The sequence below is a fragment of the Syngnathus acus genome, chromosome 17 (genome assembly GCF_901709675.1).
Source record: "Syngnathus acus chromosome 17, fSynAcu1.2, whole genome shotgun sequence".
NCBI classification, from domain to species: domain Eukaryota; kingdom Metazoa; phylum Chordata; class Actinopteri; order Syngnathiformes; family Syngnathidae; genus Syngnathus; species Syngnathus acus.
Window position 1 is genome coordinate 7,564,647 of NC_051102.1, and position 14,386 is coordinate 7,579,032.

The following is a 14,386-nucleotide window of genomic DNA, read 5'->3' on the forward strand; positions in this document are numbered from 1 at the left end:
TATTCCAAAAGTATTGTGGGATGCCTTGGGGAACTTTGGACAAATATATTGGGGCACGCACTGCTCGTGAAGTTTCAGTGCATGTAATGTTCAGTTTGAATTTAGCTCGATATTGGAGGGAAAAGGTCCCAAATGTCTCTTTTGCTTCCATTTCCGCATGCTTCGATTTTGGCAGGGTGGAGTTTGTAATGTAAATCGTCTGTCATGTTATTGCGAAAACAAAACGAACGGATGGCCCACAGCTGTCGTGAAGCTGTTGGAGTAAAGCACCGGACAAGCCTTCCCACCGACATTTTAGCAGGCTGGGCTTTTTGTGTGGATAAAAATGGGACTTCAGTGTCAGAACAAGGTGAGTGTAACGCAAATTAACAGACTTTTTCCACACTTGGTTCGCCTTGAAAGTCGGACCGTCCTTCTTGTGATCGGGACATCCTTCGTGCGATGACTTTTGAACGTTCCATTTCTCCAGGTTTTTCCATTGTTTTTAGAAAATTCAAGACCTCGCCTCAAATAGTGATTGGATCGCAAAACTTTAACTAGCCAAAGGCAGTTCTGGCTTCAGATACGACGAGTTTAATCAAAAACATGATCCCACACTAGAAGTTTGGAAATGCATTCCAGCCGACCAACACCCCAAAATAATTTTTTTTCTTTCAATAATGAAAATACCTTTTAGCATATTTACATTTAAAATCATAGAGTAATAACAAAGTTAAATCAAACTGAAACTTTTGTACAGCATGATTGCAATCGTTTTATTCTTGGAGGCATAAATGAAAAACTCAGTCAGCTGCAGTGATGGTAGTTTTTCCGCAGAATATACAATTTCATTATGCTGCTGACTATTGTGATATTTTCTTTTTTTTTGTGCCTCAGTCCTCAGGTCTACATTTTCATTGACCATTTTTTTTCATTTTCTTTTTTTTTTTTGCAGATGCATCGCCGACTAATCGTGCTAGCGTCCTCATTTGCGCTCCTGAGCCTTAGCCTAGCGCAGCAAGGTAAGACAAGACAGGGTAGGTGCGACGAAGGTCGCATCGGACGTCTGTGCGAGTGCAGCACGGATGAAGTTCGGACGGAAGATCTGGACGCCAACTGCCGCAAAGACAATGGCACGGACATCTGCAGCAACAACGGTGACTGCGTGTGCGGAACGTGCGAGTGCAAGAAGCGCGACAACCCCGCGGAGATCTACAGCGGCAAGTACTGCGAGTGCGACAACTTCAACTGCGACCGCGCCAACAACAAGCTCTGCGGAGGTAGGCGCCAGCGCTCGCCATGCACCCAAGCAAAAACTTGTTGAGGTTTTCATTTTGTTCATTTCGCATGTGTGGTCAGGCCACGGACGCTGCGAGTGTCGCGTGTGTGTGTGCGATGACAACTACACGGGCAGTGCGTGCGACTGCACCCTGGACATGTCCACCTGCCTGGCCAAGAACGGGGAGATCTGCAACGGCCGCGGAATCTGCGAGTGCGGCGTCTGCAAATGCACCGACCCCAAGTTCCAAGGGCCCACCTGCGAAATCTGTCCCACCTGCCCCGGGGTCTGCGCCGAGCACAAGTCAGTACAAAAGAACAGCGCTCGGCCCGGGGCGCGACCAAAAACCACATGCCGGGATTTCAGGAGAATTGGCGCGACATCTTAATCACGGCTGTACCGGGTTGCCATTGAGCGAGGCATAGCACCCACCGTCGGCCTACTGAAACACCCAACTCCAAAATAGGGTCTTTAATATCCCAGAAATCATCCACTATCTTAATCAGGAAAAAAATATCCTAAATTTAATGGAACTTTGGTTCAGTTAAATTTCAAATATTTTCCTGAACTTCTCTTTTTTCCCCCGTGTATTACATTAGTATAATTTTTTCCCATAATATTCTGCAATTTTGTTTTGACTTTAGTTTCATAAAATTAACACTCCTCTCATTTTGTACAATGTGAGCTTTTTCCAATGTATTTTTTCTTTCAAAATTTTCAATATTAGTATTTCTTGTGTGGTTAGGGAATGCGTACTGTGCCGAGCCTTCCAGGCGGGCGAGAAGAAGGAAACGTGCGAGCGCGACTGCAGCTACTTTGTCCTGATCAAGGTGAAGGATCGCGAGAAGCTTCCTCAGCCCACCGACCAGAGCTTTTCCCTCGCGCACTGCAGGGAGAGAGACGCCAACGACCGCTGGTTATACTACACCTTTGCTATCAGGAACGGCGTCAAGGAGGTCCACGTCGTCGAGACACTGGGTAAAAAACACACTCGACACATCAGTACTGTATGATGACAGACAGAGACCAAGAAGCAGTAAAGAACGTCCGCCTCCATCGCAGGGGTTGCGTTCCAAACTACCCTTGTAATAAGACCACACTTCCAAAATAATGCAAACAAATTCAAATGCCTCAAATATAGTCATGGGGCACTGATCTCAGAGCCTTCCAATGTGCGTGCAGAAGATGTCGTCATGTTTGGCGACCTGGCGATGAGCTTCAAGGACAGCTTGGTGAAGCCCGATGTCATCTCCTCCTCCTCCTCCTCCCCTCCTCTCTCTTCCATCTTGGTGTTTGGAATTACCAAATGGCTCAATCTCCTGTGGTGTTTTGCAACCTCCTCAGTCCTCGCTCATCTGTTTGCACGTTAGCGCCTCTCGTCAGAGATCCCGTCAAACAGTCGAGAACAACAAATGAGCAATATTTTTGAGAAATTACATATTTACTCTTGTGTCATCATTTTATGGAGACAGCAATTCAAGATGACGTTATGCCATTGATGTATGCATGTTGCAAGTAAAACATCTCCATGTCTGAATTATTAATCCACTTTGTGTATGTTTCAAATGGAATTAAACTCAAATACAATGTACTATGGAGTTCAAGCTGTTGGAATCACGGGAAATGCAAAATATAGTCCGTTGGTTTAATTGGGGCTCATTGTGTTGCGGTATACGGAATATCATTAGGAATCTTGAGAAGGTCATTCTCTGTCCAGCCTAAAATCAGACTTATACTTTTCAAGAAAGTAACAATTATCTAAACTGTAACTCAATTAGTCATTCTGAAAAATTACTCAAGGAAGTACTGCTTATTGTTGTATGTCATGTATGTTGCATCGACTTGTAGCGCTTGACCGTCGGGTGACCTTGCCTGCAGCAAGATGGCGACCGCTCTGACGTATCCAAGCAACTGTACTGACTCATTCTGGTGTGCTTGATGCATTGGCCGCTATGTGCCGCCGTTGTAGCGGTGTGGGCGGGGTGTGTCCGCAAGAAGAAGGAAGAGGATTGTGCAGTTCATCAGTGGGGCACCTCACGAAAAAAAAAAAACGTCAAGTTGTTCCCAGGGAAAGGAGCAGTAGTTTCGGACCAGTCGAAGAAGGCTCTTCTCTGCGTGTCTATTTTGTAACGTATTTGTGGGGAAAACGAGGCAAGAAGTCCCCTAAAGCGGTGGAAAAGTTGTCCGAGTGAGAAAGGGAACAAAACGAAGCCTGGCACCCGCCCCCACCCCCTCGCAGCTAACCGTCGACCCGCTACCATTCTTTCATTTAGCGACTTTTTTTCGTCGACAAAACAAGACATTTTGCTGGAGTGATAAATGTCATTGTGACTCTACTGGAAATAAGTGTCAGGACAAAGTAAGTTGTATTCCTAATAATTGACTTTTGTACATTTTGTTCACCTTTACGAGTTTGTGTTGCCACGAATTGTGAGGCGACAAAAGATGGAATGTGTGTCTTCGGGCGACTACTTCAGGCAGTGGTTTAACATTTGAAAGAAAACATGCTTGTATGATCACACGGACGCCTTTTTTTAACAGCGAAAAACGTTTGTTGCGTTGGTTTAGTTTGAAGCTAAAGTAGGCCACCGTGCCGAGCAAACCACTTATTTGTTCACCGAACAAACTGCGAAAAAACGGATTTGCTACCTCTCAAATCTTTACTATTCTTCACAACCTGCTGGTTAAAAATCCATTTTACTCTAATTGGCTCACTTTGTTGCATTTTGGTCATTTTATATTGTTGTACATTCGCATAAATGGTTTATGACAAGCTTACATTAAAGTGTTTATACCACGTACCTTTAAAAACAGCATTGCCTTCTAATATACGTACATTGTTAAGGAATCTTTGTAATGTGTTGAGTTTTATCAAGCCAGCTTGCCTGTTTTGGTCTTGTAATATCATTTTGAATCTCTGGGGGGCGACGGTGAGTCCCAATCGGAACCCAACACAAGAAGAAGTAACTGCACTTTTCAGACGCAAACATACCCAGAAAGTCAAAGGTTGTGTCAAAGGCCACATTTTGGGTCGTGTTTTTCGGCTGTGTGACAAGAGGTCCAGCGCAACTTGCCCTCGCTAGGTTTCCAAATTCTAGAAAGGCAGGCTGGGTCAATCCAACTTTACGCATGTCTTTTTTTTTTTTTTTTTTTCTTCCATTTATCGGACATCCTTGCGACACAGCGCGAGTTGAAAGTCTCCCGGTAGACCGCAGTGCGGTTCTGTTTTAGTGTGTGTATCAAGTTCAGTAGTCTTCAGGGAGGTCTTGCCAGGCACTCTTTGGTTAACCAAACTCTTCTGGTCAGGCGGAACTGCAGAAGTCGTCTTTATCTTGGACAAGTTGAGACTGGTTGGCCACCGCCTGCCTGCCTCCCTGGCTGGCTTCCCGCTAAGGAATTGTAGCCTGAAGCTTTGTTTTTTTTTTTTTTGCATTGACTTGTTCATATCGTTTAGCAACCAATAGAAAATAAAATCTTTAAAAGTCAAATCACAGAAAATGCGAAGGATTTGTCCTGTTGATTGGAGACATGAGGGACAGTGAGTCATTTCCTTAGCAAAGTTTTTTCCACAGGCGGCGTGCGTATAAAGTTGGCGGGGTCATTCTGTTTTACGCAGTCCAAGACCACGTCATTCCCCATCCTCCCCTAGTTGTCATCTTTGAGTCATGGATGACGACTTCTTTTCCTCCTACGACTCCTGTCACATTGCAGTGAAGCCTCCAAAGTGGAGCATGAGGAAGTTGTCTTCTTCACTCTGTGGGAGCTGACCCAAAACTCTCCAATAGCGATTCAATCGACTTAACTTTTTCCATCAGGCAGATGAAAAAAATGATGTCATTGCCGGGAGTGAATCAAACGGGTCTGTGGTGTTTCGTCACTCTGTCGATCATCATGGAACTTGGCGTCGACGCCAACGTGACCGAGCGAAGCCCGCAGATGAGAACCTCTAGTAGATTTTTAAACAGCATCTGAAATACGGATGTGCTTAAGTTGGAATGTATGAGCTCATCCCTAAGAGGTTTGGGATCCCATCCTTGTGCTTCACCGTTCTGTTGGCTTACTAAATTGGAATGTTGCTTGGCTGTTTCCTTCCGAATGCAAACTTTTCAAGACAGCTCTTATCACAATTTGTTATTTCCGTGTCCGATTAGCTTAACCCCATATTAACCCCACTGTGGCTTATTTAAATAAGGTATGATTTCAAATGATTTGATTTCTTTTTACACTGTCAACATTGTGAATAGTCATCAGTTAACTGCGATCTGTCCTGACGCAACTCAAGATGCTCCTGCTTGTAGTCGGGAATGAGGAATTGTGGCTTACCCAAGGCGTGGTTTTGATGAGGGCAAGAATTGCGAAGTCAGGCTGGGAGTGTTTGTTTGGTGTTGGCGAGGCCGAAAGTGGACCAGCTGAAGCAGCAGCTGGGGTACGCCGTCTGTCTGACCGAGTGGCAAAGCGAGGAGGGGGATGGCTGGACAAATGGGACCCCATGCGTGACCGTTGAAAATAAACAAACAAGCAAGCCATCAAAATGCTCTTTAACTGTATTAAAAACAACAACAGGAAAAAAGCAGCAGCGGAAGCAAAGCATAACAGGAAGTAGGGTCCAAAAATAATAGTCACGTTTGTCGCTGTAGTTTGTGATGTTACTTGTTATTTCTCAAAACATGCTAAACTTAAGTCTTCCCAGGTTGCGTCGTTGAAGTCGGTCTAAATGTTAGCAGATGTGCTCTTAAGCAAAAGTACAACGAGCCCTTTTTTTGAAGCATAATGGCCACATATCTTGTTCGTTTATCCCTGTTCAATTTAAGCGTGATAAAAGTACACATGTGAGTCATGAAGGTGAGTGTCCTTCCTAAGTCATGATCAAAAAGCACCTCCGGGCGCCAAAACAGCGAGGCTCAATGATTCACCGCCACGTCTGCTGCATGCCGCTTGCATGTCCTCACGTGATGCGGCCGAGCCCAGCTGGACTGTTGTGCTTTGTGCAAATGTGAGTTTAGTTGAACCTAACCGCTCAAGAGAAGTTCCACTTCCATTTTAAAGGCATGATGTACATTTGTTTCTAATAATATTGTCGTTCAGTCATGTTGTTGCTGTGAAAGTTGTTGGCAAGCAGGTCACGTGACCCGACGCGACAGGATGTCATTGCTTAGAGCAACTTGGCAAGAGTGCCTGCCTGCCACAAGTCTGCTTTTTTGTGTCTGTATGTCGGAGGTGTGAATTTAACATTTAACACCCAACCTTTCCATCACAGCTGGGAAAGCCATTTTCTGTGTGCGCACGCTTGTGTGTCTGTGTGTGTGTCTGTTTCACACTGGGATGGCTGAGATTCTGTCTGACCAAATATGGGCATGGTATGAGTTGACCCCCCCAACACACACACACACACACACACATACATGCTGTGGTCATTGTGATGATCGTTGTTTCCCCGATGTTTGGGTTGAGTCATGCCGGGATGAACATACAAATGACGAATTATTGATTTGTCTTTTTTGTGTTATGCTTTTGTCTCCAGATGGATCCACGGCTAGTTGCGCTAGCATCGATGTTAGCATTTCTGAGCTTTATCCGAGCACAGCAAGGTAAGACTCGGTCAAAGGGTCCTGCAGAAGCAACGCGTGTCACCATGACAACTTAACAAAAACATGACTCCTTTTTGGCCAAACTGCGTTTAAAGAAAAAAAACTGTTTGAAACATGTTTTTAGAGCAGACGTAAAGTTTGACACAACAGCGGAGAATTTATGAGCGCCAATGGTTGGCCATACTTCCTCGCAGCTGCTTTTTACATTTTTTTTTTCTTTCGTATTCTTTCAGAGGGAAGTGTGTGCATCAAGGCCAACGCTCAGTCGTGCGGTCAGTGCATCCAAGTGGCCGAGTCATGCGGCTGGTGCACAGATGAGGTCAGTTGCTTGTTTGAAAGAATGAGGGCAGTAGGTTCATTTGTCATCATCTCTGCTAGAAACTCTCCCAGGCTCCTAATAAAACATTTGGATTTGGTTTTATTGAAAAAACAAAACAAAGATAAAGCATAACTCTAATGTTCTCTCAGTTGTTGTTGTCATGCCAGTTGCACAAGCTGCATCTTGCCGCTCTGAGCTCGACAAATTCCAGCACCTCTATACTTCCACATTAGCCACGGAGAGAAAGTACAACAGAGACCTCCGCCGAGGTCCAGCTATCTTTCTCAGCAAATTGTTTCCGGCTTACTAGTCGCAACTCCTGTATGGGCCTGAATTTTGTCATGAATCCTTTTCAGACTTTATTCATTGTCTTGTACTGCCGGTTGCTGATTGGCCGGCAAAAGTCACATGGCCTCACTGCCAGATAAGGAAGGAGCTCATTCCAACTCAAGTTGAAGTGACCCTTACGGCTAACAATCCACAATTCAATTCCAACTCTGTCCACGTTTATTCCGATCCGGGAAAAACAAATGTTTCAGACGATGTCATCTTCTGTGGGTCGCTCAGGGCTTCCTCTCGGAAGGCGAGTCCAAGTCGGCTCGCTGTGACGACCTGGAATCTCTGAAGACCAGAAATTGCAACGAGACCAAAATTCAGAATCCTCGCGGTGGCATCGTCATCAACAAGAACAAACCGGTCACCAACCGCAAGAAGGACAACACGGAGAAGCCTAAACCCGAGCAGATCACGCAGATCCAGCCTCAGAAGCTCACCCTCACCCTCAGATCGGGTATGTGCCTTCTTTCCAAAAGGCGCTTCCCGTGTGCTGACTTTGCGTGCCAATTGATGCCGCAGGCGAGCCGCAGACCTTTGATCTGAAGTTCAAGCGAGCCGAGGACTATCCCATAGACCTGTACTACTTGATGGACCTGTCCTTCTCCATGAAGGATGATCTGGACAACGTCAAAAACCTGGGCACAGACCTCATGAGGGAAATGCAGACCATCACCTCAGACTTCAGGATTGGTGAGGAAAATGTCTTTGACTCGCAGCACATTTCTGGGCAAGTCGCAACTTTTGGAGGACCTCCTTGTTCTGGGGGGGTACTATAGGAACCTTTTGTATTGTGGTCTGCAGCAACAGCAAAATGTTGTGTACATTTAGGTAGAAGTTGGGTTCGGTTCCAGCAAGTACCAAGATTGTAAGTGCCGTCTCCTCCGCCTTTAGGTTTCGGCTCGTTTGTGGAGAAGACGGTGATGCCGTACATCAGCACCACTCCGGCGCGCTACAAGAACCCGTGCACGAGCAATTACAACTGCACCAGCCCCTTCAGCTACAAGAACGTCCTGAAGCTGACCAACAAGGGTGACCAGTTCAACCAACTGGTCAGCCAGCAGCAGATCTCGGGAAACCTGGACTCTCCCGAGGGAGGCTTTGACGCCATCATGCAGGTGGCCGTGTGCGAGGAGCAGATCGGCTGGCGGAACGTCACTCGCCTCCTCGTCTTTTCCACGGACGCTGGCTTCCATTTTGCCGGGGATGGAAAACTGGGCGGCATCGTGCTCCCCAACGATGGCAAATGTCACCTGGAGAACAACATGTACACCATGAGCCACTACTATGTAAGACATCACTCATTACACCTCATTTTTGCCTGAATAAGTTGACAAATACCAACAACTGAAGTTTCTGCAATTTGTGGTGGGAAATGTGGCTTTGGTTTCAATAATTCAAAATTCTCAGTACTGTACTTGAAGTGCAATACGCAGCCACACCAGGATCTTGTAGCAGCTGCACCGCCGCTGAAAATTATGATGCCGTTTCCACTAGTTGATTTCTTCAAGCCTCTGATTGAAATGGCCTAATTGTTACTCGACATGTAATGGCGCTAGATACTTTTTTTGCTCTCCTCCGAAGAAGGCAAATCTATTTCCTGGCCTTGCTCACATGCTGATGTTGTGTATCGTTTCCTTCAGGACTACCCGTCCATTGCCCATTTAGTCCAGAAACTGAGCGACCACAACATCCAGACCATCTTTGCAGTCACTGAAGAATTCCAACCTGTGTACAAGGTGCCGTCCTACAGCAGCCTCAGTTGGTTTGTCTTCCTCATTCGTGCGTAAATCTCACCCTGTCAGTCTTCTTTGTGCACAGGAGCTGAAAAATCTCATCCCCAAATCGGCCGTGGGCACGTTGTCGTCCAACTCCAGCAACGTCATCAAACTCATCATCGACGCCTACAACGTCAGCGCGCGGATTAAGTTTACAAGCGCAACATGATCGATTCCGTCCATTCATTATTTATTCTCTTTGGCGCAGTCTTTGTCATCGGAAGTCATTCTGGAAAACGGCAGACTTCCAGAAGGGGTCTCCATCACCTACAAGTCCATCTGTAAGAATGGCGTGGAGGGAACCGGTGAGAACGGCAGGAAGTGCTCCAATATCTCCATTGGAGATGAGGTGCGTGGAAAAGTGAACAACATTCATCAAAAGCGGGACATCTGGGGTTACTGTCTCTATGCCAAGAATTCTCAAGAATTTTGCCAATTTTGTTTTCACAGCAAGAAACACCATTTAATTGAAGTTTCCCATTCCAAATTCAAACTGTTAAGCTCATCCAGCAACTCCTTTCCACAGTTCTCCCCTACGTTGTCACTTTTCATAGTCAAATTCCCAAATTTGAGAAATTGTATCTGTTGACATTCCAAATGGATGTTGTCTACTCTGCATTCAAACGATTTCAGGCGACTATTATTACAGGCAAAGCGGCGCCCGTGTGACGTTGTCCCCGTCTTCTTCAGGTGATGTTCAAGATCTCCATCGAGTCCGAGAAGTGCCCGTCGCACGGCAAGCAGGAGAGCATCAAGATCAAACCGCTGGGCTTCACCGAGGAGGTGGAGGTGGTCCTCAACTTCATCTGCGAGTGTCCGTGCTCCGCCCGCGGAGAACCCAACAGCAACAAGTGCGACGCCGGCCACGGCACCTTCGAGTGCGGCGCCTGCAAGTGAGTGCCGACCTCTTTTGGGGGTTCTTGACATTTTGGAGCAATTGTGTTTGATAATCATACAGGCAAGTCTGAATTTAAAGTCAGGCAGTGCCGCGACGTGCTGGGCAGCTCTGAGTTGGGTTCGAAGCGACGCGGCATCGTAATACGTTTTGTTTTTGGGCAGGTGCAACGAAGGTCGCATCGGACGTCTGTGCGAGTGCAGCACGGATGAAGTTCGGACGGAAGATCTGGACGCCAACTGCCGCAAAGACAATGGCACGGACATCTGCAGCAACAACGGTGACTGCGTGTGCGGAACGTGCGAGTGCAAGAAGCGCGACAACCCCGCGGAGATCTACAGCGGCAAGTACTGCGAGTGCGACAACTTCAACTGCGACCGCTCCAACAACAAGCTCTGCGGAGGTAGGCGCCAGCGCTCGCCATGCACCCAAGCAAAAACTTGTTGAGGTTTTCATTTTGTTCATTTCGCATGTGTGTGGTCAGGCCACGGACGCTGCGAGTGTCGCGTGTGTGTGTGCGATGACAACTATACGGGCAGTGCGTGCGACTGCTCCCTGGACACGTCCACCTGCCTGGCCAAGAACGGGCAGATCTGCAATGGCCGCGGAGGCTGCGAGTGCGGCGTCTGCAAATGCACCAACCCCAAGTTCCAAGGGCCCACCTGTGAAATCTGTCCCACCTGCCCCGGGGTCTGCGCCGAGCACAAGTCAGTACAAAAGAACAGCGCTTGGCCCGGGGCGCCACCAAAAACCACATGCCGGGATTTCAGAAATTTCAGGAGAATTGGCGCGACGTCTTAATCACGGCTGTGCCGGGTTGCCATTGAGCGAGGCATAGCACCCACCGTCGGCCTACTGAAACACCCAACTCCAAAATAGGGTCTTTGTTATCCCAGAAATCATCCACTATCTTAATCAGGAAAAAGAAATCCTAAATTTAATGGAACTTTGGTTCAGTTAAATTTCAAATATTTTCCTGAACTTCTCATTTTTTCCCCGTGTATTACATTAGCATAATTTCTTTCCATAATATTCTGCAATTTTGTTTTGACTTTAGTTTCATAAAATTAACACACCTCTAATTTTGTACAATGTCAGCTTTTTCCAATGTATTTTTTCTTTCAAAATTTTCAATATTAGTATTTCTTGTGTGGTTAGGGAATGCGTACAGTGCCGAGCCTTCCAGGCGGGCGAGAAGAAGGAAACGTGCGAGCGCGACTGCAGCGACTTTGTCCTGATCAAGGTGAAGGATCGCGAGAAGCTTCCTCAGCCCACCGACCAGAGCTTTCCCCTCACGCACTGCAAGGAGAGAGACGCCAACGACTGCTGGTTCTACTACACCTTTGCCATCAGAAACGACACCAAGGAGGTCTACGTCGTCGAGATGCTGGGTAAGCAAGCTTCCGTCATGTATTTTTACCATTTTAAAAATGAAATATCTTTCCTCGTTTTACGATTTAATTCTTGTAAAAACATCAATTATTTTTCCCTTATATGATGTTATGCTTCAACTGACCAAACCATCACTGGTGTCCCACTGTGGCGACATCACAAAAGGAAGAACCATAAAAGGCCCTTGTCGAGTTTATTCTTTCAATGTTGGTGGCGCTTTACTTTGACGTAATGTTTTTTTTAATGTTTTCCTTTGTTACCAGAATGCCCAGCCGGTCCAGACATCATCCCGATCGTGGCCGGCGTTGTGGCCGGGATCGTGTTAATCGGCTTGGCCCTGCTGCTCATCCTCAAGCTGCTCATGATTATCCATGATCGCCGAGAATTCGCCAAGTTTGAGAAGGAGAAAATGAATGCCAAATGGGACACGGTCAGTTGCTTGTCTTCTCTCCAAACACAACGCTACTCTGATTCTGATCAAATGCTGACTGAAATCCAAAACCATATCATCACTTTCTGACATTTGTAAATGTAGGCATTTATTTACTTTCAGCTTTTAGTTGATAAATGTGAAAACATTGCTTTTTGTTTCTCCGCAGGGTGAGAATCCTATCTACAAAAGTGCCGTTACGACGGTGGTCAATCCAAAGTACGAAGGTAAATAATGGAGCGAGCATCTTGTTCTCCAAGAAAACACTGTATGGAAAAGAAAATCGGGGATATTTTTGTGTTGTCACTCTTTTATTTTGTGCCACGTTTGCTCCCATTTTGCTATGCATTAACTGCAGTTTTGTTTGTTAAAAAACTTGCCTCTTTTTATTTTTTTCATGAGAAGGTGCGGTACTGATACTCATCCTTAGAATTGTGTTTTTTTTTTCTTAATCTTGGTACCGGATAGCCTCCTAAGTGTGCCTTTTTTGAAGCCATCAGTGTTTTTATGGGATGTTGATCCAGAATAAGTGTGCCAAGTGGTATGTAGTGTGCGTACTTGCTGAGGATGTGAATTCTATCGAAGCGTATTGCTGCCAAAGAAAAGAAAAGTTCATGATCACGTGCTAAGGTGATAAGATTAATGTTTTGGTGTGAAACGTTTTACGGTACAACTCGATAAATGTGATATTTGGCATTCGGCAAAACAAATACTTCTGGCTGAGGGCACTGGCGGAAACGAGTGTCTTTTGTTTTTTTTTAAGATCCGGAGCCTTTTGATACACAAAGAAATTGCACCCTTTTGTCTTCCTGAAGCAAAAGTCCAATTCTTCATTTTGCAAAATTTAACATAAAATTTATCAATCAAATGTGACATGTATTGTGTTAGAACGTGATATTGAAGTTTTTTTTTCTGTGTGACAGCAATATTTTCCCCATTGCGGTATGTTTGGGTTCTGTGTAAAAAGCCATATTCATAGAACATGCTGGGTGCTTGATTAGATTGGCTTTGATTGATGGATGGAACCAATCACTTTTAACATGTGAAAACATTAGTCAGTGTACAGAACTTTGTAGGACTTGTTTTGTTTCTAAAGCCAACTCAGGTGCTTAACTTCTTCACAGCGTTGCCAAATATACACTTAAACACGCCATTTTTCTTTATTATTATTATTTTTTTACTCAATTACTTTATTTGATCAAAGGAAGGAAAGCGGGAAGTGGATTGTGACGATCAGGGCTAGGGTAATGTTTGTTTTTAAAGACATACTATGTTCAGATAAAGAGGTTTCACTCGATTCCATTTGTTCTATTTCATCCCTGCTGATCGCCAGGAGGTGGTGCTTAAAGCATTGAATGTTTCCTTCATGCATGCATACCAAATTAGTGTGACCTACCGACCTCTGGATGACCCCAGTGTCACCAAAGGTTTGTTTGCCCTTTTCGTCTCCCAGCGTTGTCACTCGACCCAGGACTGTTTGCACATTTTGGGGTGCCTTGAGAGGAGTACCGCCGGAGGATAATTGTGTTGCTGCCTCATGGACCACACCCGACCGACACTCTTGCCAGGTTTCATCACGTGGATGTTGCTCAGCCCCATCCATTGGGTGTGGTCTTCCGTTCTGCTAAGGCTTCTTAGTGAGGTCTGTGATTCCTCATGACTATGCTGGTATTGCTCATTCAGAGGCAGTCAGCAGGGATGAAATAGAACAAAAGTTACAACTGTAACTACGGTTCTATGAATCCCGAATGACCGCCACGGCATCTTGTCATTCAGAATCCTTGCGTTAATGTGAGAAGATTCCGTAGAAAACTAATTACCTGTCCACTGGTCATCCAGGGGTCATAGGTGACTAATGCATATTCAAACTGCTGTGCATGCGCAAAGGAAACATTCGATGCTTTAAGACCCGCCGCCTGGCAGTCATTCGGGATTCATAGAACCGTTGTTAGTCCTAATTTTTGTTTTGAGCGCCTTTAAAAAAATGTCATTTGTGTGTTTCAGAAATTATTTATTGAATAAAAAAATGCAATTAATTGGTCTTTACATTTTGCTCTATTGTGCTTAAATGCTTTTGTAGTTTATGTAATTTTACAACATGCAAAAACGATCAACCTGGACAAAAATAGATCAATTAAAACGGATTTATTTTAGTGTATAATTTTGCTACTGTTTTTGCTTCCTGACAAAATGTTTTTGTTTCAAGGTTTTTATAATAAAATACTCTGTCATTGTGTCATTTCATGTAATGGTGTTGTTTTAAGTTATATAGTTTGCAAAGCAACCTGAGACGTTATGTCGTTCATTTCTGGCGTCAATAGGGGACGCTATTGCCCAACATTGCTATCTGAGCTGAGTGAAAATTGGCGAATTAATCTTTTAAATTAACGCCA

General features: G+C 45.2%; 1 protein-coding gene across 3 annotated transcripts; it reads left to right on the plus strand.

Moving 5' to 3' along the window:
* The first annotated feature begins 200 nt into the window (after nt 1–200).
* Nucleotides 201–14,232, plus strand: LOC119137110 (integrin beta-1-like). Of its 3 annotated transcripts, none has more exons than XM_037276164.1 (15): nt 201–349; nt 935–1,001; nt 7,080–7,165; nt 7,733–7,955; nt 8,021–8,191; nt 8,393–8,787; nt 9,142–9,237; nt 9,320–9,409; nt 9,485–9,625; nt 9,967–10,169; nt 10,336–10,574; nt 10,656–10,878; nt 11,330–11,562; nt 11,827–11,993; nt 12,163–14,232. In XM_037276164.1, the coding sequence occupies exons 1-15, from the start codon at nt 326–328 to the stop codon at nt 12,226–12,228; spliced, it is 2,424 nt and encodes an 807-aa protein (XP_037132059.1). In that variant the 5' UTR covers nt 201–325; the 3' UTR covers nt 12,229–14,232. The 3 variants fall into 3 exon arrangements, with proteins under 3 accessions (XP_037132059.1, XP_037132058.1, XP_037132060.1); XM_037276163.1 differs by lacking the exon at nt 935–1,001 and adding an exon at nt 6,780–6,846 and having other exon boundaries at nt 216–349; XM_037276165.1 differs by lacking the exons at nt 201–349; nt 935–1,001 and adding exons at nt 3,251–3,617; nt 6,780–6,846.
* The last annotated feature ends 154 nt before the right edge of the window (nt 14,233–14,386 follow it).

Bases quoted from the DNA above. Each gene is read 5' to 3' on its own strand.
- LOC119137110 (XM_037276164.1), top strand. From the start codon at position 326: ATGGGACTTCAGTGTCAGAACAAG. The intron at 9,410-9,484 runs GTCAGCGCGCGG...TCTTTGGCGCAG, and splicing joins TCATCATCGACGCCTACAAC to TCTTTGTCATCGGAAGTCAT. The intron at 10,879-11,329 runs GTCAGTACAAAA...TTGTGTGGTTAG, and splicing joins GGGGTCTGCGCCGAGCACAA to GGAATGCGTACAGTGCCGAG.